General features: G+C 32.1%; 1 protein-coding gene across 1 annotated transcript in view; it reads left to right on the forward strand.

Annotated features, from left to right (window-relative positions):
- Positions 1 to 23,656, forward strand: part of AKAP7 (A-kinase anchoring protein 7) — a 228,146-nt gene that overhangs the window by 135,071 nt on the left and 69,419 nt on the right. The window contains exon 10 of the mRNA XM_051996732.1: positions 6,265 to 6,377. Coding sequence (XP_051852692.1) covers positions 6,265 to 6,377 — 113 coding nt within the window. The remainder of the gene's footprint in view (positions 1 to 6,264; positions 6,378 to 23,656) is intronic.

Below are 23,656 nucleotides of genomic sequence, written 5' to 3' on the forward strand. Positions count from 1 at the left end.
TTTTGCATTTTGATTTAAAGTAAGAATAAAATGAAAATGCCCACATAGAAATATGTGGTAGAAAATGCTGGGAAAATATTACAAGTTTATTTACTGAGTTATAGAAATGTATTATTTGTTATTGGCCACTTAATGAAAATGAATAGCTAGTTATGATATGAAAATAATTACTTCTATATTGGCTATGGAAAAACTTTATTAAAATATAAATGTACATAAATTCAGATAAATATGTTGCTTTGTTTTTAGCAGTGTTTACATATAAACTGATCTTTGTAAAGAATGAAATTTTTTAGACACGACTTTAATTTCTCCTACCATTGGAACACTGGCTATGTTACAGAAACTCTAACGAACAATTGCTCAGTGTTGCAGTTCATTTGAAAATATTATAGAAAGTAACATAAATGGAGAATAAGCTTAAATTGGGAAATTATCAATAAGATAATGAAAGGCAATACAAGGCTTGTTCCTGCAGAATGTTTGTGACATTCCATGTTAGTTTTAAAATGATTTGTCATGTATATGTCCAGTCATGATTTTCACATAGCGTGGCATTTTAAGAATGGAAATGTTCATGTCGTCTTGATCATGTGTTTATACAGCTGGTGTAGTAATAGAAATGAGGGAGCTACTCTGGGAATGAGGGAACTATTTTGATAGTATATTGAATTAAAAGTGAGAGTATTAGCATGTGTCTGACCAGTTTTACTGAAAATTAATTTGCCTTCAGTGTCCCTGTGGTGGGTTTGGAAACAATTTGATAACAGATTGAGATATTTTAAGAAAATGTTGAACTTAATGAGAAGTGGTCAGTTTTAGAAACAAACCTGTAATGGTTTGAATATGCATGTTTGTTGAAACAGAGGAAAAAATATTTGTAATATAATTGAGGAATTATTTTACAGTTTGCTGCCATTAAAATATTTTTTGATCCAAATTTATTGAACCTTCATTGTGAGCTTCCAAAGATTCGCCAAACTATCAAATTGTAGCCACTGCTCTGCAATATACCTATTGCTACTTAGTTTTTCTTGTAAAAATGTCCTTAGCATTATCTGCAGACAACTCTGGTAACTAATAAGCCTTTCTTAGGCATACTATTAATGTATAGGTTTGATTCATTGCTGGGCTTTTGTTTCAAGGTATGAGGAATTTGTATAAATGAGATAGGCAGTTCTAGGATGGCCCTCGTTACTTCATCATTTATTTTGCCAATTTTGAATATTCCTGAGTGCCACAATGATGCTTGTATCACAAAAGTAGAGGAGATCCAGACAACTACATGATCATTTCTTTCTTATACTGATTTTTCTTTGTACTCAATTCATTCTCTCCTCACTATAAACTTAACTTATTTATCATGTACATATGATATATAATTTCATATAGCCTTGTTTGACTGTAATCAATTGGCTCCCCCAAATGCTTGACAGAAGCATGATTTCACACAATTTCTACTTGTGTCTTTATAAGAAGTTGTATTGATACCTCTTGTTTTTATATTGCATTTTTAAAACACTCTAACAAAGAAACATCTAAAAGTGACACAATGGTGTCTACTGACAGTGAAATTTTACAAAAAAAATCTGTGAATTTAATTAAGGAAAGGAAACAGAAGTATAGTTAGAAAGCTAGGAGAAAAACTAGGATATTGTTATATCTCAGAAGACAAGGGAGGAAAGAGACCCTACTAATATGGAGAAAGGCCAAAAGTATTAGAAATTCTAAGAGACAAAGATTCAAAAAAGGAGTGATCTTTGAGAAAATAGTTTCATCAAAATGCTAATGGCAAAAATGCAGTATAAGCAGTTGAAAAAGAATAGGGTATAAGATCATTTGTGTGATCATTTGATCAAATTTGATCATCTTGAACTTGGTCTCTCTTCCCTCTAAGATCTTTCTATTGTTTTCTTAACTTGCCTCCTGGCTCCTAAACCTATTCCTTGTTCTTAACCATGGCAAGCCATTGAATCCCTGGCTCCTTCAATCTATTGGTGTTCCCAAACTTTCTGCTTTACTTATCTGCATCTTTGAAGATAATCACTTAGTCAGTTAACAAATACTTATTAAATGCTTTTCAGGCATCTTGTTGCCATTATGTCCCTGATTAAGCTAATTAGCTTGGTACTGTAGACACCCATATCCTGATATGACATGTAGATAGATATTAACAATATTTTAAATAAATATTATGGGTATATCGTATATAGAACTTTTCATTTTGTGCTTGTATTTGTACAATATAAGATACGTTCATATTCTAGCAAATCTTCCATTTTCTAATTCTAGAATATTATATAGTCTATTTATATAGGAATATAGTGATCTTTTTAAATTCACAAAAAATTGGGTATTACAATCTGCAGAAAGTATCCAGACAGGATAAAAAATATTGTTGGTTTCATTTTTATTCAGATTATAATTGTGTATATTATATGTATCTAGGCTTTCTCAGAATATGTAAGATTAAAATTGTTCTAAATTACAACTTTTTAAAATTGTAAATTTTTATCAGAAACATTGCATTATTTATTATAGTTCATGATATTGAATTGTTGGGAAAGCAGTGATACTTGACATTAACAAGAAATAAAGATTAAAAATATTTTCCCACTAAGCATTTGAATTTGAGAAGTATATTTTGCATGCATTAACTTAAACCATTTTTTGCTATTGCCCATGGAGAGTTATTTGTAGCAATCTTGCCACTGGAGGGAACCCATCTTCCATACATGCTGAAAAGTAGACAAGAAAATAAATTTTGTGAAAGGAAGGAACAGAATTTGTGAGTAAAATAAATATTCCTAGATCATTAAACTGATCCTTGTATGGCATGATCTTGAGGTGATTCACTATTATAGACACCCTTATATGAATTGCTCTGTACTTTATCAAGTTTTCTCTTAAAATAGGGCTCCCAGAATTTTTTTCTTACCTTTTTTTTAAATAGCTTTTTATTTACAAGATAGATTCATGGGTAATTTTTCAGCATTGACCCTTGCTAAACCTTCTGTTCCACTTTTTCCCCTCCTTCCCCCTACCCCCTCTCCCAGATGGCAGGTAGGACAATACATGTTAAAGTATATGTTAAATATAATATATGTATATATGTCCATACAATTATTTTGCTGCACAAGAAGAATCAGACTTGAAATAATGTATAATTAATCTGTGAAGGAAATCAAAAATGCAGGTGGACAAAAATAGAGGGATTGGGAATTCTATGTAGTGGTTCAGTCATCTCCCAGAGTTCTTTCTCTGGGTATAGCTGGTTCAATTCATTACTGCTCTATTGGAACTGATTTGGTTCATCTCATTATTGAAAAGGGCCATGTCCATCAGAATTGATCATAATATAGTATTGTTGTTGAAATATACAATAGTCTCTTGGCCCTGCTCTTTTCACTCAGCATCAGTTCGTGTAAGTCTCTCTAGGCCTTTCTGAAATCATCCTGTTGGTCATTTCTTACAAAACAATAACATTCCATAAAATCATATCACAATTTATTCAGCCATTCTCCAATTGATGGGCATCCACTCAGTTTCCAATTTCTGACCATACAAAAAGGGCTGCCACAAACATTCTTGCACATACAGGCCCCTTTCCCTTCTTTAAAATCTCTTTGGGATATAAGACCAGTAGTAACACTGCTGGATCAAAGGATATGCACAGTTTGATAACTTTTTGAGCATAGTTTCACATTGCTCTCCAGAATGGTTGGATGTATTCACAATTCCACAAACAATGTATTAGTGTCCCTGTTTTCCCACATCCCCTCCAACATTCCGCATTTTCTTTCCCTGTCATTCTAGCCAATCTGACAGGTGTGTAGTGGTATCTCAGAGTTGTCTTAATTTGCATTTCTCTGATTAATAATGACTTGGAGCATCTTTTCATATGGCTAGAAATAGTTTCAATTAGGGCTCCCAGAATTAAAAAAATTTTTTTCCAGATTGTTGAATTACGATGAAATACAGAGGATTCCTTACTCTATATATTAAGCCATTATTAATGCATCCTGTCATTATATTAGTTTTATTGTTTTTCATATTGAACTTAACAAAAACTCTCAGAAAATCTCTTTCCTCTAATAAAGCCCTCTTTCTGGGATATGTCCTTAGAGAAAATAAAAATCTAGGGAAACTATTGATCCTTCATTATTTCTAGGAATTTAAAATCTGATTCTGAATAAAGAACCTTAACAGGTGATTAAGATGCAAATATCGGTTCACCACTCTTATTTCTTAGACAGTACCAGATTATCTTGATAATTGCTGTTTTATAACACAATTTGAGATCTGGTATGATTCCATCATCTTCCTTCACATTGATTCCCTTGATATCCTTGACCTTTTGTTTTTCCAAATGAATTTTATTATTATTTTTTCTAGCTCTATAAAATAATTTTAGGTAGTTTGATTGGTACTGATGTCTTAGGGAAAGGAAAGGGAGGGAGATGGGATAAAGATAGAATTCAGAACTCAGAATTTTAAAAAGAACTTGTCAAAAATTGTTTTAACATGTATGTAATTGAGGAAAAAAATAAAGTATTATTTAAAAAACTAAAAGCAGTGTGGGAGAGTGGCCTCAGAAGAGATGGGTGGTGGAGATGGCGGTAAAAATGCAAATATTGGGACAGGTCTCAGTTATGTATCATTTGAATTTGTTATTACATTTCTTTCATTACATTACATTTCTTTCTTACCTCTACCTCTTAGAATCTTTTTTTCTTCAAAATTCTTCTCAAGCAACATTTTCTACATGAAAACTTTGTTGACCCTTTTCTGTCTCCCAGTTACTATGTTCTCCTTCTAAATTGCCTTTTATTTATTTTGTTTATATAAATATAAAATTTATAAATATACAAGTGTGTGTGTGTGTGTGTGTGTGTGTGTGTGTACATTTTTCCTCCTATAGAGTATAACTTCTTTCAGACTAGGAGTTGTTTTAACTTCTTTCCATAATGGCGTATCATTTATTGATGATGTGTTGATTGATTATTACTTTATACACTCCTGTAAGGGATATGTGACCAGGTAAAGAGGGAAATGATCATTGGAGATTGTGATCTCAGTTCTTAAAATAAAACAATAACTTTTTCCAAAACTATTAGTATAGGTTATTTTCTATGTAGACTATGATTTTGAAATTAACTTCCATAGTAGAATTATAGAATATTAGACGTGGAAGAGCTATTAGATCATCTAGGCCAACCTGTTTAATATGGAATTCAATCATTAAGTGTTCATTAAGCTCCTATTATATGCTAAATATAGGCAACCCTTAAAGGAATTATGATTTTCTGAGTGAAATAATCATTCAGATCAAAAGAAAGGAATAAGTTAAGTTGATTATTTGAAATTTTACAGATAAAACAATGGCTTATTTGACTGCAAAGATGCTCTTCAAGACTGCTCATACAATGAGTTAATACAGATGTCCCATAATATTTAGTATGTGTAAAGCATTTAAGCTTAAAATATACTAAGATTTTGGGTATGTCTTATATATGATAAAATGTTTCTTTTCACTGTTAATATACAAATTTAAGCTTATTGATACATTTTATTTTTCAATTAGATATAAATAATGTAGTTTAAAACAGCATAGAATTAATGCTAGAAAAAATCACCATACTCCAGCTGCCTAATTTTATAGATGAGAAAACTAGTATAGGTTAAAGACTTATTCACCATTATATAGTTGATTGTAGACAGACTCAATTTAGTTTGCCAAACTTTTCTTTTTAAACTTAGAATTAGAAACTTTTCAAGGCATTTTTTTTTTTACTTTGCAGCAGAACAACATTCATTGGTAATTTTATAGTAGGATACTATTACATGGGTATATATATATTACATATTTTGCCATTTTAAAAAATTGATAATGTTCTTTTTTTCCTCTTATAATATCACAAAATTTGGAATTTTGTGCCAATTTTAAAATGTTATTTTCTAGAAAAATCTTTTTGATAAATATAAAACAAAAACATAAATTGACTACTATTTCATTCAGTGTAGTCATCATATTGACCCAACAACTAATTATGTAGACAGTTGGCTGTTAAAATAATTGTTTCTTTGCCTTTTACAAATATCAGAATGAAATTTTCTTGTCACACAGATAAAATTTAAGTTATAATACTATTTAGATATTACTTTTAATTTAACCAGAAATGGAAATTAATTTTTCAGAATTTCTTCCTTGTCTCACAAAAAATAAATGTGTACACAATTGATAAAATTTTCTGTATTTTTTAGAAGTAGCTAAGAAAACATTTCAAAAAAAGGGTATCATGGCAGGAGAAAACAGAAGTTTCAAGCCTCATTTGACCTTCATGAAACTATCAAAATCACCGGAGCTCAGAAGAAAGGTGAGTTTGTATTTTTTTAAATAATATTTTCCTCAATTATTATTGTTCCTAACCAAAATAAATTTTTAGTATTCATTTTGACAAGGTTTTGAGTTCTAGCTTTTTTTCTTTCCTTTCCTTCCCTTTCCTCTTCTGAAAATGGTAGGTAATACGATATAAGGTTATCATATAAAACATTTCCATATTAATGACAGTTATGAAAGGTGAAACAGATCAAAAGGAAAAAAAAACATAAAAAAGAATAAAGTTTTAAAAAATCATGCTTTGATCTTCATTTAGAGTCCAACAGTTCTTTATCTGGACATATGACACTATTTTTCATCATAGCTCTTGTGTACTTTTCTTGAATCATTGTGTTGCTGAGAAGAGGCAAGTAATTCATATTTGATCATCACAAAATGTTACTGATAGTGTGTACAGTGTTTTCTTGGTTCTAATCATTTTTCTTTGCATCAATTTGTACAAGTCTTTCCAGGTTTTTCTGAAATTGGCCTATACATAATTTCTTATTGCAAATAGCATTCTATTATATTCATATACTTGTTTAGTCATTCCCCATCCTCTCAGTTTTCAATTTTTGATACCACAAAAAAATACTGCTATAAATATTTTTGCACATGCAGATCCTTTCTCTCTTTTTAGAATCTCTTTGTGATACAGACCTTTATTAGAGACCCTATTTTAGAAAAAGAAATTGAACGAGTTCTCAATGAATTCCCTAAGTAGAAATCTCAAGGGTTAGATGAATTTACAAATGAATTTCACCAAACATTTAAAGAACAATTAATTCTAATACTATAAAAACCATTTGGAAAAATAGGAATTCTACAAACTATCTTTTATGATACAAATATGGTGCTAATTCTTAAACCGGGAAAAGCCAAAATAGAGAAAGAAAATTACAGACTATTTTCCTAATGAATATTGTAAAAATTTTAAGTGAACTATTACCAAAAGGATTAGAGAAATTTGCTATCAGGATAATACATTATGACTCAATGGAATTATATTAGTAAGATAGAGCTGATTCAATATCTCTAAAACTCTCAGCATAATTGACCATTTCAAGAACAAAACTAAAAAATCATATGATTATTTCAATAGATACAGAAATAGCTTTGAGCAAAATATGGTACTCATTCCTTTAAAAAACAAACAAACAAACAAACCCCAAAGCATAGAATAAATGAGGTTTTCCATAAAATGATAAGCAACATCTATCTAAAACGATGAGCAAACATATAATGGGAATAGGCTAGAAATATTCTGCATAAGATCACGGGTGAAACAAGGATGCTCATTAACACCTCTATTATTTGGTATAATATTAGAAATGCTGGCTTTAGCGATAAGAGAAGAAACATAAATTGAAGGAATTAGATTAGGCAATGAGGAAACAACTCATTTTTTGCAGATGATATGATGGTAAACTTAGAGAATCCTACAGAATCAACTTAAAAAAAACTACTTGAAACAATGAACAACTTTAGTAAAATTACATTTCTATGTATTACCAACAAAGCCCAATATCAAGAGATAGAGATATCCCATCTAAAATAATTGTAGACAGTATAAAATATTTGGGAGTCTACCTGCCAAAACAAGGAACTATATGAATACAATTACAAAATACTTTTCAGACAAATAAAATTAGATCTGAACAATTGGATAAACAAGAAAGAAGTTAAGAAGGTAAACAGAAAGGTTTAGACATGGTAGAACTGAAAAAAATTGAATGGGAGTAGTAATTGCTCATGAGTATGCCAAGCTAATGTAATAAAAATGACAATTTTACATAAATTAATCTACTTATTTAGTGCCATACTAATCAAACTGTCCAAAATTATTTTAGAGAGCTAGAAAAACTAACAATAAAATTCATCTGGAAGAACAAAAAGTCAACAATATCAAGAGAATTAATGGGAAAAAATGGCCTAGCCATATCAGACCTAAAACTATCTATAGCAGCACTCATCAAAATCATTTAGGTACTGGCTAAGAAATAGAATAGTTAATTAGTGAAATAGGTTAGGTTTATAAGATACTCATTGACCATAATAATCTAGTGTTTGATTAAGCCTTATTAGGGCTTAGTATTACTCCAGTTTCAGGCATAAGAACTCACTATTTGACAAAAATTGCTGAGAAAACTGGAAGATAATATGGCATAAATTAGGTATAGACCAACATCTCATACCCTATACCAAGATGAAGTTGGCATGGATTCATGATTTAGGTATAAAGGGTGATATTATAAGCAAATTAGGAGAGTAAAGGATAGTTTAGTTGTCGCATCTCTGAAGAAAGGAGGAATTTATGACCAAATAAGAAGTAGGGAATCTTAAGAAATACAAAATGGATAATTTGGATTGCATTAAATTAAAAAGACTTTGTATAAACAAAACCAATGCAGCCAAGGTTAGAAGAGAAGCAAAGAGCTGGGAAACAATTTTTACAGCCATCGTTTCTGATAAAGACCTTATTTGTAGCATATATAGAGAAGTGATTCAATTTTATTTCTAGTGTTTGAGTCTAGTGAATGATGAAGCAGGTGGGGTGTTTCTTCCTTTTTGGGGGGACACACTGAAACACATGGAGGTCTGGCTGCTGGTGGCTGCCTGTTTTCCCAGGGGCTACACTGGAGCATGTGGACATCTTGACCAGTGGAGCTTGCCTAATTGCCTGGGACTATGAGGAAGCCCCTGGTGGTCTCAGAACTAGAGTCTGCCCATTCCCCTGTACACACTGAGGCATGTAATGGGGTCTTGGTGTTGGTGTTTATTTGCTAACCCAAATTCTACCTAAATTAAACTACTTACTTAGTGCTATACCAATCAAACTGTCAAAATTCATTTTAAAAAGCTAGAAAAATAACAACAAAATTCCTCTGGAAGAACAGAAAGTCAAGAATAAGAGAATTAGTGAGGGAAAAAATTCCCATTCTACTTCCGCTTGGAATCTCCCACTAGTTTGCTGGGATGGAGCTGGCTGCTGGCTTTCTGGGACCTTTTTGTCCTTGACTATGCTCCCTTTTTGCCCGAGTGAGACAGACTTTTCTTGCATAATTCCAACTTTCCTGGGCTTAAAGATTGTTTCACCTTGTCTCCTTGCTAGTTATATTGTTTCAGGATTTATTTAGGGGCACTGTTTTATGGTTACTTGGAAGTAAATATTGGAGAATTATGATGATTTACTGCTTAGTCTTCCATGTTGGCTATCTAGTTTTCATTTTTTAAATGACAGATTCACAGCTCTGCAAATGAGAAACATTTGTCCTAATAAGGTATTTTCTTTAACTTTTGTCCATATTTTGATGTAACTTTCAGCTTGGTATCTTTGGGCACAGAAGGGCTTTGGGAATGCAGATTGTACAAAATAAATTAGACATTGTTCCCTTTATGCAAGCTTTTTTGATTATCCTAAAAAAAATAAAAGCTTATATATTATCTTTTCATAAAAATGAAAAAAATAAATTATTTGTAAAGGGTACTATTCTAGAGTATTGTACAGTAGAAATACGATTCTATAATAGTATATGATAGAAGATTATTTGTCTAAGATATAATATTACACAATTAGGAATGCTTTAGTAAAACAGACTAACAGATTTCTCCTTTTTTCATTGTCCTCATTTTTCTTTCAATTGAATTATCCTCTTTCTGGTTGTCTTAAACTTTATCCCAGAATGACAAACTAATGATCTCAATATCTTAAGTTTAAGTTTTTTTTTTTTAAAGAATATTGAATTTGAAGTGAGATAGCCCTTTGGAGAGATTTATCAAAAATACTCCAGAATCCACAATTCAGCATTTAAAACTGCATGTTCATTTAGTAAGCAATTTTCTTTAAGTTCATATCAGCAATTGTTACTGGGGCAAAAACCTTAGTAAAGCCAACCTGGGATTTATTGAGAATTTTAGATTCTTATCATGATTAAGAATTACAGATAACAGCACTTCTTTAAAAAAGAAATCATTTTAACTAGTTTTGCCTTGTCTTGCTATTTCCTTTTCATATAAAATATACTTTAAAATTTTAGGAATTGCAGCATTTTGAAAATCCTTAATCTTCTACGTTTTGGGGAAGTAAATGATTGACATCATGAAAATATAAACTAAATTTATTATGAATCTGTGATAGTATCTATATGGATATTATTTCCTAAGAACATATAACACTTCCATACTTTACTGAACTACATATTTTTTGTTCATGTCCTCCTAAAAATCTTCCATAGAGAATCTACTCCATGCATTAAATTAGTGGGTTTTGACCTCAAGTCTGTGATCTTATTTTATTTAAAAAAAAATTAACTCTGTTTCAGCATAATTAGTTTCTTTTGTGATCCTATGTATTTTATTTATTCATTTAAGAACCACTTTCTGAGAAGGGATCTATAGGCTTCACCATATTGTCAAAGGGATACAAGAGGAAAAAAAAAAGGTTAAGAACCCCTGCTCTAGGTCAGTACATAAAGGATGTATCATTTTGTTAGTGTGAAAACTCCCTCCTTATATACACATTGCAATCTGTCTGTAACTTACTTTCTTGGAGAGTTGCTTGAGCCTTAGAATTATTGACAAGACCTGAAACTTGGTCATCCTATCTCAAGTCCTCTGACATGTTACGTTTTCAAAATCTTTTAAATACCAATTGGAGATAGTGTCACATACATGTTACTAGTGGCCTAGGATCCCTAAACTCTGGGCTCAAAGTTCAGTTTAGTTTTTGAGGTCTTACGAAAAGATCAAACCATTGTGTCTAGAATTTACTTTGGAAAATTTCTAAATAGGGTTTATATATAGCTATATATAGCTCCATGTAGGTAACAGGGTTTTTAGTTTTCTTGTATAAGCACTCAATGTAAAATATTAGTATCAGGAGAGTTGAGTCTTTATTTTTCCTCAGAAGATACAAGAGGACTTATGGGAGTCCATAAACAGGTATAGAAAACACATAAAGCTTTCAGAATAATCCTTGAAATGGAATTGAATTAGATAGTATTAATGGAGTAACAATTTTATATTCCTATTAGTATAGATCTGTTACCCTGTGTCATGACTTTGAGTTCTTTACAGGTTTCGTGAGGGCTAATCTTTTACTAGCAGGTTAGAAGAGTATATACATATATACCTACCCTCTCCCCCCCATACACTTACCTCCCACGCGTGTGTATTTATGTATATATATATATATATATATATATATCTGTATGCACACATATATTTACCTACATACCTACATGCACACATATACATATACTCATTTATACATATCTAAAATAATATTAACATGGCTGACATATAATGTAGATTTCTCTCTTGATTGAATCTTGAAGTTTCACTTTCTCTGAGATGAATGATAACTAGACCTACTTTCTTTTCCTAATAAATTCTACCCCTGATCCTTATTATAGTATTTACATCTTATTTCTGATCCCTGCTAACTCTTTTAATTTTGATTCTGCTCCTTAACTTGCCTTGCCATTACTTAACCTCCCTCCATGCATGTATCCCTCTCTTATCTTTTCTCCCCATTCTTTTCCTCCCTCTTTATCCTTTTCCTAATCTAAGATTCTTTAATTTACACACCTTATCCTACTTACATATATCTATTCTATATCACACCTTATCCTATTCCCTCCCTCCCTCCCCAAATAATAAAGTATTATTATTTTGGAGGGTACTGTACCCTTCACGGTGTGTGTATATGTGTGTGTGTGTGTGTGTGTGTGTGTATGTGTGTGTGTATGTATTGCTCCCTATTTAATCCATTTCTAATGTAAGTTTTTTAGAACTTTCAGTCCTCCTCTTCCCTCTAATGCCTTTGTGTTAGTTCTTTCTCTGCAACTCATTTGCATAACATCATTATTATTGTTACCTTTTCTGAGATTGGTTTGTTTTTCAGAGCCAGAGCATACTTAGCTCTGCCCTAATCTTTCTTTTTTTAACTATCCAATTACTGATTTAAATCTTAAATATATGGTTTACATTTCTATGTAAAAAACATAAAACAGTTTATCCTTGTTGGGTTCCTTGAAATTAATCTTTGATGTTGACTCTTACATGTTAAATTTTCTATTGAGTTCAGGTTTGATTGAGACCAAGTCCTAAAAATCTATGAGTTCGTTAAATATCCCCCACACACACACACACACATTTAATATTATGGCTTTTTTTTTTTGCTAGTTATGATGTTTTTGACTATGGGTTTAATTCTTTAGATTGTTGATATATTACTTCAGGACTTGTGGTCTTTTATTGTAGCTGTTGATAAATACTGTATAATTCTAATTGTTGCTCCAGCATATTTGAATTTGGGATTTGTTTGTTTCTTAGAGAATATTCTTTTTGATTTGGGAGTTTTGAAATTTAGCAACAATGTTCCTATGCATTTTTCTTGTAGAATTTCTTTGAATTGCTGCTTGGTAAATTTTTTTCTATTGCTACTTTCCTCTCATGTTCTATCATTCCAGGACAATGTTCTTTGATTATTGTTTCTTATATTATTGTGCTAAGGATCTTTTTATTTGGTCACAACTTTCAGATGATCCAATTATTATTAAATTTTCACTTCTTGATCTGTTCTATGAATTTGTTTCACATTCTTTTCTATTTTTTCATTCTTTGTATTTTGTTTTGTTCTTAGTCTCTTAGTTAATTTCACTGGTATTTCCTTGCCCAATTCTAATTTTCAAATAATTATTTTCTTCTTTAAAACTTTTTTCAATTGGTTAACTTTTCCCCATAATCTTGTTTTTTCTTGAATGGCTCTGATTTATTTGTTTAAGTTTTAGTTTTTCCTCAGTCTCTCTTATTTGCTTTTTAAAGCTTTTTTTTTTTTTTTTTTTTGAGTTACCTATAAATCTTTTCGGGGCAGGTAGTCATTTCATATTACTTTTGGGGGTAGAAGCTTTTTTTTTTTTTTTACTTCAGTGTCCTCCTCTAAAGATGAACCCCATTTTCTCTATTACCATGGTAATAGTATGCTTGTTTTTTTTTGTTTTTTTTTTTTTTAATGGGAACTATTAGTGTAATCCCAGACCAAGAGCTCCCACCTCCTACAAGTGCCTGCAGCCAGCAACATCCTTGTTTCACTGCTTTTGCATTCACAGGTGTGCTGGCTCCTTCTAGTCCAGGGTCATGTCTCTGCAGCCCAGCTGGGCCCTTATTAGACATTCCTAATCAGCAGAGATCCCTCAGTGTTCCAGGACTCAGACCCATGATTCCCTAGGCTGTCCAGGAGGACAAAGTTCCTATAGTTTGGACTGAGGTTCCAGCCAAACCTAAATAGTTTCAGGTTTTCCCGCTGGCTGTTTCTGCAGAGTTATCCTAGAAGTGGTTAAACCCAGGAGGACACTGGTTCTTTCCCAAGTTTTGTTTTTTTACTAGTCTGTATTCACCTTAAGGTGGAATTTTGTTTTGTTTGTGAGGGAAATTTGGGTTGCTACCCTTCTTCCAAAATCCTCCATCTTCCTCCTATTTATAATTTTCCTCAAAGCAATATGTTGTTACCATATTGAACTAACTATGGTTAGCTAGTTCTTGGGCACTTTGTTTAGCATTATATGTTCATTTAAATTCTCCTCTGACTAGGTAACCCTTCTTCTTCTTTTTTTTTTTTTTCCCCAAAATCAATTCCTACATAAGTGGTAGTGATACCAATATTTTAAACTTTAATCAAACTTCCTGTTTCTAATGTTCACTTCTCCCTAATCTACTGGTTCCTTCCCTATGGCTTTCAAATGTGCCCAAGACTCTTCCATCCTTTAAAAAAAAAATCTTCATTAGATCCTACTATCATTATTGCCCTAGCTTTGTCAGCCAAATTACTCTCCTTGCTTCTACTTCATGTATCATTCACTGGCCCTTTTTAATGTTTTTCAACTTCATTGGGCTGTACGGGATATGCAGGGAGGACTGGCACTTCTGGTGTGAGGGCTCCATCTTTGTTGTCCATTTTCATCCATCTTTCACCTGTGGTTCTAAGGATCTGTAGTATGTGCAGCAGCCATATTTTAGTAAACCACCTTGGCAGATGAACTAAACCAGTTTGAGTGTAACTCACAGACCTCAACCCTGTCTATGAGTCGGGGGAATGCCTGCCCAAACATGTGAACATGGACGAGAACATTTTTTCCAGTGGCTGAGGGTGGCACAGTGGAGTGCTTAGAACTTTGTCAAGCTTTGAAGATGCTCAGATCATCCCTGGCATCCCAGGCCATCAGTGGTCATCCTAACTTTTGTCTTTCCACAGAATTTTAATGATCCTTCAGGAAGAGAGAGTGAGACTGACCACATTGTACAGTTCTGCCTCACTTAAATCTAATTCATGCACAAGTTAAGATCACTTGGTCCACTTAAAAACGAAGGACAAATAACAATAAAGTTCTCCTTCAGCTTTAAAATTGTATTTATCTTTAATTAGAGTAACCTAATTTTGCGAGAACAAATCAAATATTTTGTTATTAGTGAAATTATGTTTTCTTCTGGACCATTTTTTGAGTTCTCTGATAGTTAGACTTACTAGTTATGTTTATATAGAAGTTATAAGTTTAATAAATACTTGTTGACTGATTTCTATGATTGTGTGATTGATAGGTAATTTAGAAACTTCATTTAGTATATTAGAACATCATTGAACAATGGGCCCTCCAGCTTTATGAGATTCTAGCGTGGCAGGTAGTAAAAGATATGTTAAGTTAGTTGGATATTGCAGTGAAAAGGATGGGGGTGCAGTGTTGGATGATCTCTGAGTATTCTTAAATAATTCTAATTCTTCTCATCTTTTGATTATTCTTGAGCTTTTGGAGTTCTGATTATTGTGTCAGGAAATGAAAACTGGAATAACTTTTAGATGGAAGTCTGGTAAGCTCACATTTCTTGTAATTAAGAGTCAATATAATTTACATTGTTCTTTTGCTACTTGCATACAGGAAAAAAGGGAATTTTAAATTTTGCTTCATATTTATATCTGACATGTAGTTTTATTTTTGTCATTCAGTTTAAACAATAGACCTTTGGTTTTCTGTTTTCTGCAGTAAATCCCACAGTAAATTGGTTGGTTAAAACTATTTGCTGACACTTGGTGGCAGAAAAACACCAATTTCTTTCTTTCTTTCTTTTTAAGTTTGCAAATTCCTTTTTATTTTATGGTTTCTTTTTCTTTTTCTAATGAACACAGAGATCTCTTAATACATACAGGTAGGTAAGACTGGTTATCAATTCACTAATAGACAATTAGATGCCTTTGGAATTAACATAGGTAAAGTCTTTGCTGAGAATGTAGAAAATAGGAAGTATGTGCAATAATTCTTTTGAAGTCTATGGTTGCAAATATCCATGTTTCTAAGAAAATATAACTTTATACAAGTATGTCTTAAGTGTGCAATACCTATATTAGATAAACTTAGACAATCAGGTAGGTTAACTGTGCAAAAATAATGAACATTTTATGAAAAAAAGCAAAAAAAAGTTTTACTTAAGTGCTTTTTTTTTTTTTTTTGAGTTATGGAATTTCTCCTGGATTTTATGGATACATGGAGGTAATTTTGCCTGCTATAATCCACCCTGATGGGAGAAATCCAAAAAATTGGAAAATAAAATTGTTAACATGCAAAAAGACACTTAATCCAAGCTGTTTAAATACTAACTATACAGCATCCCAATATAAGGAATATGACAAGGAAAGTTAGCCTTTGGTTAGAAGATGATGACTTTTTAAGGGCTTTGTGGATTAATCTTTATCTCGAAGGCACTGACTTTTAAAAAAAAATTGTTCAAATTTCAAGTAATATTTCTTCTACTGAGAGTCTGATCATGTTAGAATGTTCTAGGAAAATTATTAAAACACCAGTTTCTAATCACATGAATATTACAGTGAAGTTCTGCCTTTTCTGAGAAATAATGTGACATTTTTTATGAACTGAAGGATTCTAAGAAGTAAAAAATGGTTTACCTAGTGTTACTAGGTGCTAAAACAGGTTTTTTTTTTTCATTTTAAAATATTATGTGTTTATTAGATTGCAGAGATAGAACTTGAATCCTATTTTTCTGAGACTTGAATCTGGATCTTTATCTACCACACCCCATTATTTATTTTTGAAACAATCAACCAGAATATCTTACTTTAGATGTATCTATTTGTAATCATTTTCTCTACCTTATCTTCTTATCTAAACTCTCCCTTGTTACCTCCAGTTTTTATTTTTACTTTTATTTCCTAAAGCAATTGTAGTTAAGTGACACCCAAAGTTACACAGCTAGAAAGTATTAAGTGTCTGAGGATGATTTCAGGGTTGGTGCTCTATCCCTTGAACCGTCTAAATGCTCCCTCCAATTTGTTTTAAGCAAAAGTGCTTGATAAAGTAACTGCATATGACAAGATAGCCAACTCTTTATCCCAGTAGAGGGACTATCCTAGTGGTCCCTGCCTCTTTGTCATGAAGAAAAAAAATTAATTATCTATATTCTACTGCATTTTTTTTTTTAGTTACTTAATTCCTTTTGGTGATCTTTTCTTTTGTACTATTATAGGTGTCAGAGATATTTTTTCTTTGGTTCTGTTTATTTTGTTCCACATCAGGTTATAGAACTATTGTTTGTTTGTATGAATTCCTCATATTTGTCACTTATTTTTTAATGTTAAATTTATTTAAACACAAAATATAAAAAAGAAAGAAAAAAATTGCCATGTGTATAGCAGAACATAAGAGATGATTCAAAATATGACAATAAATTTCCATTTCAAGAAAGCCTATATAACAAATACTGCACATTGTGTTTAAAACTGTCTTTTCTTTGTTTCCTTGTAGATTTTCCTTTGTTCTCTTACATTCTTTTTTCCCCTTTTTTCTCTTTTATCTTCCCCAAGAAGACTACATTTAAGCATGAATATATTTGTGCATATATATACATATATGCACACATATATACACATATACGTACATACATACCTACACATACATCTACATGTACATATATAGATACCTATAATCATATATATACATATATACATACATAATTACATATATGTACTTATACACATAATTTTCTATTTAGTACAGTCTTTTTTCAACAAAATCCCAAAAGTCTAGAAATTCATTGGATGGCCTTTTTTTTTTTTTTTTTTCCCATTCAGGTTTCTGCTTAGCTTTGCTGAATACGATATTTTTGGCTACAATCTTAGTTCTTTTGCTTTTTTAATATATAGTGCTCCAAGACTTGGCATCTTTTAACGTAAACTCCTGCTAGGTCTTGTCTGATTCTAATAGTGAATTCACCTTACTTGAAATAATGTTTTCTTGTTGCTTGTAATATTTCCTCCTTGATCTGGGGTTTGAAATAAGGATCTCTTTAAGGTGGTTATTGGTAGATTTTTTTTCTATTTCTACTTTACGTTCTTGTTCTAACCCTTTCGGGCAACTTTCTTTATTTCTTGTATTATTATATCAAGTATTTTTTAATTTTTAAACTTTATTGTAGTTTTTTATTTTTTATTGTAGTTTTCTGGTAGCCCAGTTATTCCTAATGTTCTCCTGTAAGTGCCTGTAGCCAGCATGCCGCACTGCTTCTGCATTCACTAGACATGTGTTGCATCCTTTTCGCCCAGAGCTACATTTCAGCTGCACAGATGGGCCTGCCATTCCTTATCAGCTCAGGTTCCCTCACTCTTCCTCATCTCAGATGCCTGACTCCTCACACTGTCTGGGAGGTGAAAATTCTTGTGGTTGGGGCCAAGGGGACCTCCCAACCAACCAGCCCAGGACTCTCTTTTTGCTCTTTCAATGAGAACTAGCTTGGAGTTGTTTAGACTTCATAAGGCCAAATCTCCATTCTTCTCTCTTTTCTTGATTGTCCCAGGAGGATGGCTTCAGTTCTGCCCCAATACTTCCTTGTCTTCTCACTCTATGTTCAGTTGTTTGTGTGGAAGTCTGGAAAACTTGGAATTTTCTGACCTACTCTGCCATCTTCCCAGAGTCTTCTCTCTATTTGTCATTTCTTATTAAATGTCCAGTCATTTCAGTAGTGTTTGACTTTTTGTGACTCCAGTTAGTTTTCTTGGTAAACTTAATGGAATAATTTGGCATTTTCTCATTCAGTTTATTTATAGATAAGGAAACAGAGGCAAATAGGTTATGTGACATGCCCAGGGTTACACAGCTAGGAAGTGTCTCAAGCTAAATCAGAAAGGCCTAAATTTGGTTCTTTCCTCAGACACTCTGTGGCTGTAGGCCCATGGACAAGCCTTTTAACCTATGTGTGCCTCAGTTTCCTCATTTGGGTTGTTGTATCAAACATGTAAAGTACTTTGTGTTATATAAATAACTGTTGTTATCATTATCATTATAGTTATTAGTTTAATGAGTGACCCTAAACAAGTCACTCTCAGTGTCCCAAGCAATTCTATAAGGCTAGAGTTGCAGGGCATAAATTGTTCTGCATTGCCAGATGATATTTTTTAATAGGGAGTCACCTATTACAATGAAATCACAGATTTGCCTTGGAATTCCCTTCCTAAAACTGAGAACTTCAGGTGAACATGAAGCAGGTAGGAATAATGAGGAGGCCCAGAACTATGTTTTTATTATGTCACTATCTAGAGTAAATATTATTTACTACTATGATCCTACTTAGTCTTCCCCTTTTCCCTCTTAGATATATTTGAAAATAATTTGTCATTATAAGTGCTTAATTTTAATAAGTAAATTGAAAGCACTATAACAGATAAGGAGCTTTGTGTCTGATATGTCCGATAAGATTGATGCAAAAACTATTTAAATATTTTAGGATATATTCTTTCTAGTATAACTATTTCTAGTAAATACTGATTTATTGAACTCACAGAAAAGTAAGAACTACCTGCTATAATCTTTAGAGCAGATGTAAAATCTTCCATTAATAATAGACCAGAAATATTGGGAAAACATTTTTCACAGTGACAAGAGCAGTCCTTATGGAGGCATCCACTGTATTTTCATGGACCTTTAATAAGTCGACCAAGCTAGCATTTATTAAGCTCTTAATATGTGTTAAGCAATGTGGTAAAGTAGGGATTCAAATAGAAAAAATGAAACAATTAAATGAAAAATGAAACAACAAAAATGAAAATCCCTACTCACAAGGAACTAAAGATATATATATATATGTATGTGTGTATATATATATATATGTGTATGTATATATATGTATATATGTATGTATTTTATTTCCCCCATTACATGTGAAAGCAATTTTTAAAAACATTTGTTTCTTTTTAAAGTTTTGAGTTAGAAATTCTATTCCTCCTGTCCCCCTATCTGATGTCATAAGCAATCAAATATGGGTATATTCATGTACAATCATAGAAAACATTTCTGTATTACTCATTTGGTACAAGAAGACTTCAATAAAAGTAAAAACAATGAAAAAAATGAAAAAAAAGATGTTTCAATCTGTTTTCAAACAGTATAAAGATGTGGTGGTATTTTTCATCATTAGCCGTTTGGGATTTTCTTGAATTATTATATTATTGAGATTAGCTAAATTATTCCCAATTCTTCATCAAACAATATTTTTAATGTATACAATGGTCTTTTGATTATGTTCACTTCATTTTGCATCAGTTTATGTAAATCTTGTTTTTTTCTTAAATTATCCTGCTTGTCTTTTCTTACAGCATAATAATGTTTCTTTACAATCATATACCATCGCTTGTTTAGTCATTCCCTGATTGATGGGCATCCCTCCAGTTTCCAATTCTTAGTCACCACAAAAAAACTGCTGTAAATATTTTTGTATAGATAGGTACCTTTCCCCCTTTTTTATGTCTCTGGCATATAGACCTTGCAGTGGTATTGCTGGATCAAAGGATATGCAGTTTTATAGACTTTTGGACATAGTTCCAAATTGCTCTCTAGAATGTTTGGATCAGTTCATAACTCCACCAACAGTGTATTAGAGTCCCTGTTTTCCCATATTCCTTCGAAAAAACTTATCATTTTCATTTTTGTCATATTATCCAATATGATAGGTGTGAGGTGGCATCCCAAAATTTTTTACATTTCTCTAATTAATAGTGGCTTAGAATATTTTTCAATAGGTTTATAGATATTCTTGATTTCTTTGCTTGAAAACTGTTCATACCTTTTGACCATTTATCAATTAGGGAATAACTTATATTTTTACAAATTAGATTCAGTTTGTCTATATGTTTGAGAAATGAGGTCTTTATCAGAAATATCTTTACAAACTTTCTTCCTCTCCACCCCCATTTTCTGCTTTCCTTATAATGTCGGTTTTATTGGTTTTGTTTGTGCAAAAACTTTTTAATTTTATATAATCAAAATTATGAATTTCATATTTTGTAATGCTCTCTGTCTCTTGTTTAGTTATAAATTCTTCCTAGGAACTTGCATTTAATGAAGTACAAATGTAAGTATTTATAATATCAATATAAAATAATTAAATACAGATGGATACCAAGTAGCTAAATGCAAGGAAATTTGGGAGGGAAAATACAAATAATAATGGGGGTATCAGGACAGGCTTCATGCAGAAGATTGTACTTGAGAGAAACCATGAAGGCAGAGAGGAGAGATTGAACCAAAATACTTTGTTGTTTTGGAAAATGGTCTTAAATTTGTCCATCTATTAATGCTTTTAAACTGGTCTTTGGAGCTATTGTGTATGGTCATTTAATAAGGAAGTGACAAAATTTGCGTTTGAGATTTTTTATTGGACACTAACCTTTCACTAAGTAGGTAAAAAAATTTTTTGTATGTATATTCAGGAGAATGGAAAAAGAATAATTAGCTCATGTACCTGCTTACATGCAGTAATATATTTAAAGTCTTTTGGATGGAGAATTGTCTTTAACTTAAATATTCCCAGGGAAGAAGTTTTTGCATCCTGTTTCAGCAGACATTCCATTATTTTTCAGCTCTATGTGATTTGGTTATCTACTATATTTCTTATCCCTTTACCTTAGGTATTTAGAAATCTCTGGCTATAACTTGAATACGATGATTACTTTTTTGGGGGATCTTTTTATTACTCAGTAGTTTATTACCATGGTTAATTGCATATATAAAACAGCAGGTATTTTAGTTGCTTTTTAAACTTAAAAGCCAATGAAATTTAATGCTAGGTTAAAGTAATTTCTTTAGAGCTATTTGTGAAGTTATATTTATGAATTCCCTAATAATCATTTAACAGTGGTATTACTAGCCACATGACTTTTTTTAATACTTTCCCCAATCTACTCATTATTTAGCTTTTGTAGAGGATTTTTGGAATAGTTGACTATTAATTCAGGGATATAGTGCCTACTCATCACAACTGGTAAGGGCTGTAATGATAGTGCCCCTTGTGTACCCATTTTCCCACCAACTAATCTTGAATCTTTTCCATGTTCCTAATCTATTCTAACTTTAAAAAAATCTAATTCTCATGCCACTAGTTATTGCAGTTCCTACCATTGTATTTCCTTAGTAGTTATTGAACCAATTGATTGGGTATATTCTCCAGTGACCCTGTAGACTAAACATCTGAGGGTTAAACAGGAATGCGTTACAAAGTACTCAGTCTCTATATGACTTCATTTTTCTTTTTCTGAATGGTGTTGTAGGACTTGGGGAAGGTTACATTTCTTTTTTTAGACTTCCAGAACATTATCAGGAGTATACATGTATTGCAAACAGACATAGGCCATCTCTGGACTGCTAATCAAAGTTTCCTCTTCAGTGCTAAATTATTTTTCCCACCATCAAGATAGAGAACTTATCCTTTTGGATGTTATTTGTATGTATTTAATAAAATGCTAGAAGCAGATTTTAGAAGACAACTTAAAAATTTATCCTATGCTGTTCTTTATTGAATCCATCACTTCTCTGTCAGAAGGTGAAGAGCATTCCTATACATAGTTCATCTTGCTTACCATTGCAGAAAGAAATTATATAATATAGGAGAATTATTTTTTGTTCTATTACTTTTGTTTGCAGTATGAAGAAAACACCTTGAGAGAGTCCAGCATTCTCATTCTCATTCTCGTATCTTAGGGAATTCCATTAGATAGTCCAAAGATTAACTAATCCCAGATCAAGAAGGCATTACTTTTTAATGTAGAGTAGTTAAGTGGCCTAGTCAGTAGAGTCTGGCCAAGAAAGGCCAATGCCTGATGGACTCCTGTGCAGTATCTGAGTAAATGAATGATCTAGCATTTATCAAGTGCTTACTACAAGGCACTGTGCTTTGCAATGGAAATAAAAGCATAAGCAAGCAATACATGTCTGCTAGTATGTCGAGTCTTGTTTAGGGAGTGTCTGAGTCAAGGACTCAATAGAGATACTTGGCTTGTTGCAATATCTACTGTTTCCCTTCCTGCCTTGGGTGATGGTATAGCAAATTTTATCATACATCTGAACCCATCTCAGGCATGTGATACTATTATAATTTTGGTAGATTCTTGATCAAGATGATTCATTTCTACTTTGTTAAATCTCCTATCCCTAAATCTACTTAATCTGTTTCTAAACCATATTTTCTCCTTCCACTATCCGCCATTCCACCATCAGAGGAGAGAGTTTATCTCTCCTCTGATTACTGCCCTTAATTTAGATTTCATTTCTGCATTGTGATATTTATGGCTTTCTAGGTAAAGATTCAGAGTTTTGCAACTTAGAAAATCCAGTCCAGTGGTTAGACAAAGAATGATGCTTGAACAGAAGCATCCAGATACAGCAGTTTCTCCCATTTCACCCTTCTGTTTATCATATAATTCTTTGAGTATCACATGGGAATCCAGGTGGCATAAACTATCAGTTCCTCAGTATCTTTCTCTGAATTGGAGTTTGATATAATAAATAGGCTTCATTCCTTTCTTTTCAGTTTGTCTTTGGATTTGGTGTCAGTGAATTCTGAGTTGGCCAAGTACCATTTCTTGTCTTGGTCATTCTAATCAGGACTTGTGCCTTTCCTCATTAGGTTCTTCTCTCAAGCCAAGCCCTATAGGTTCTCCTTTATCACTGACTCTCTTTAGCATTAATTTCCTCATGAAGTTCTTGGGATATAATCAGTATTAGGGGTAGCATAGTAGAGAAGGTACTGGACTTGTCAGGAATACTTGGGTTTTAAGGGATTTATTATCTTTGTAATGTTGGGTTTTAATAGCGCTTGCTAAGCTTCAAGTTTTCTCTTCTGTAAAATGAAGATACCTTGCAATCCTAAATCTATGATAATCTAACCTGTAATAATAACTGAGGCAAAAAAATCACAATTTAAAAATCACTGGTTACTTTAGAA

Source organism: Antechinus flavipes, chromosome 4, assembly GCF_016432865.1.
Source record: "Antechinus flavipes isolate AdamAnt ecotype Samford, QLD, Australia chromosome 4, AdamAnt_v2, whole genome shotgun sequence".
NCBI classification, from domain to species: domain Eukaryota; kingdom Metazoa; phylum Chordata; class Mammalia; order Dasyuromorphia; family Dasyuridae; genus Antechinus; species Antechinus flavipes.